Source organism: Fukomys damarensis, unplaced genomic scaffold, assembly GCF_012274545.1.
Source record: "Fukomys damarensis isolate Sample0158 unplaced genomic scaffold, DMR_v1.0_HiC HiC_scaffold_39, whole genome shotgun sequence".
Classification (NCBI taxonomy): Eukaryota; Metazoa; Chordata; class Mammalia; order Rodentia; family Bathyergidae; genus Fukomys; species Fukomys damarensis.
Window position 1 is genome coordinate 79021698 of NW_022900951.1, and position 1179 is coordinate 79022876.

The following is a 1179-nucleotide window of genomic DNA, read 5'->3' on the forward strand; positions in this document are numbered from 1 at the left end:
AATGGCTTGTAAAGTCGTGATTATGAGTATTTCTAATGGGAGCTAATGGATATCTAATTTCTTCTTTTTTTGTTTTTGAGACAGGATCTCTTGCATAACCTAGGCTGTTCTTGAGCTCACTGTGTAGCCTGAGCTCTTGATGCTCCTGCCTCAGCCTCACGAATGATGGGATTACAGATGGGTGCCACCACATTTGGCTCTAATTCATTCTTTTTTTTTTTAAGTTTTTACAGTTTATTAATCCTCTCGTGAAAGACAGGCACTGCAAAGTCTTTACTCCTTCGGCTTTTTGCCAGCACCAACGTTTGCCTTTGCAGTGCCCCTGACTTTCTTCATTCTGTTCTTGCGTTCCTTCCGCTGCTTTCTTGATGTCTTTTTCTTCTCATACAGGCCATGTCTTGCAAGTCTATGTTTGGGTTCATTTTTCTTTGCATAATCCAAAGAATCATAAATCATGCCGAAGCCAGTCGTCTTGCCACCCCCGAAGTGGGTTCTGAATCCAAACACAAAAATGACATCCGGTGTAGTCTTGTACATTTTGGCAAGTTTTTCCCGAATTTTTGTCTTGGGTACTGTTGCTTTCCCGGGATGAAGGACATCAATGACCATTTGTTTCCTTTGAAGTAGTCGGTTGGTCATGAACTTCCGGGTCCAGATAGCTACAGTGTCATTCATGATGGCAACAGAACCTCGAGCAGGCAGGGAGGAAAAGCTAATTCATTCTTTTTACATTAATTTTACATCACATCCTGGTCTGAAGTTTCTCTCTGATTTCTTTGTTTAAATTGTGACTCTTCCTTGACTTTAACCTGGGTAGTAACTCCACACGAGGAATGTAAACATTATGTACTGCAAATGTGTACTAATAAAAAAGAAGAAAAAATTAAAATATTTGCTACTCTACTAGGAATAAAATAACATATGAAAGTTTAAAAATTTTAAAAAGGTGACTTGGATCAAAAATTCTGCATCCTGCTGGGTATGGGGGTGCATGCCTGTAATCTCAGCACTTGGGAAGCTGAGGCAGGAAGATTGTCCATGAGTTCGAGGTGAGCCTGGGCCAGATAGTGAGTTCAAGGCGAGTCTGAATTATAGAGAAAGACCCTGTATAAAAAAAAAATTCTACTTCAGCTGTTGAAGTACTCATAGTATCTTTTGTCTCGATATGAGGCAATAAAT

At 39.9% G+C, this 1179-nt stretch overlaps 1 protein-coding gene across 1 annotated transcript; it reads right to left on the reverse strand.

Moving 5' to 3' along the window:
* Positions 1-210: 210 nt before the first annotated feature.
* On the reverse strand, positions 211-706 carry LOC104861809 (40S ribosomal protein S24-like). Its single transcript, XM_033760281.1, has one exon. The coding sequence runs from the start codon at positions 673-675 to the stop codon at positions 274-276; it is 402 nt and encodes a 133-aa protein (XP_033616172.1). The 5' UTR covers positions 676-706; the 3' UTR covers positions 211-273.
* Between the last annotated feature and the right edge of the window lie 473 nt (positions 707-1179).

What these genes read in the sequence shown, in the direction of transcription:
- LOC104861809 (XM_033760281.1), bottom strand. Translation starts at nt 675, where the DNA reads ATGAATGACACTGTAGCTATCTGGACCCGGAAGTTCATGACCAACCGA.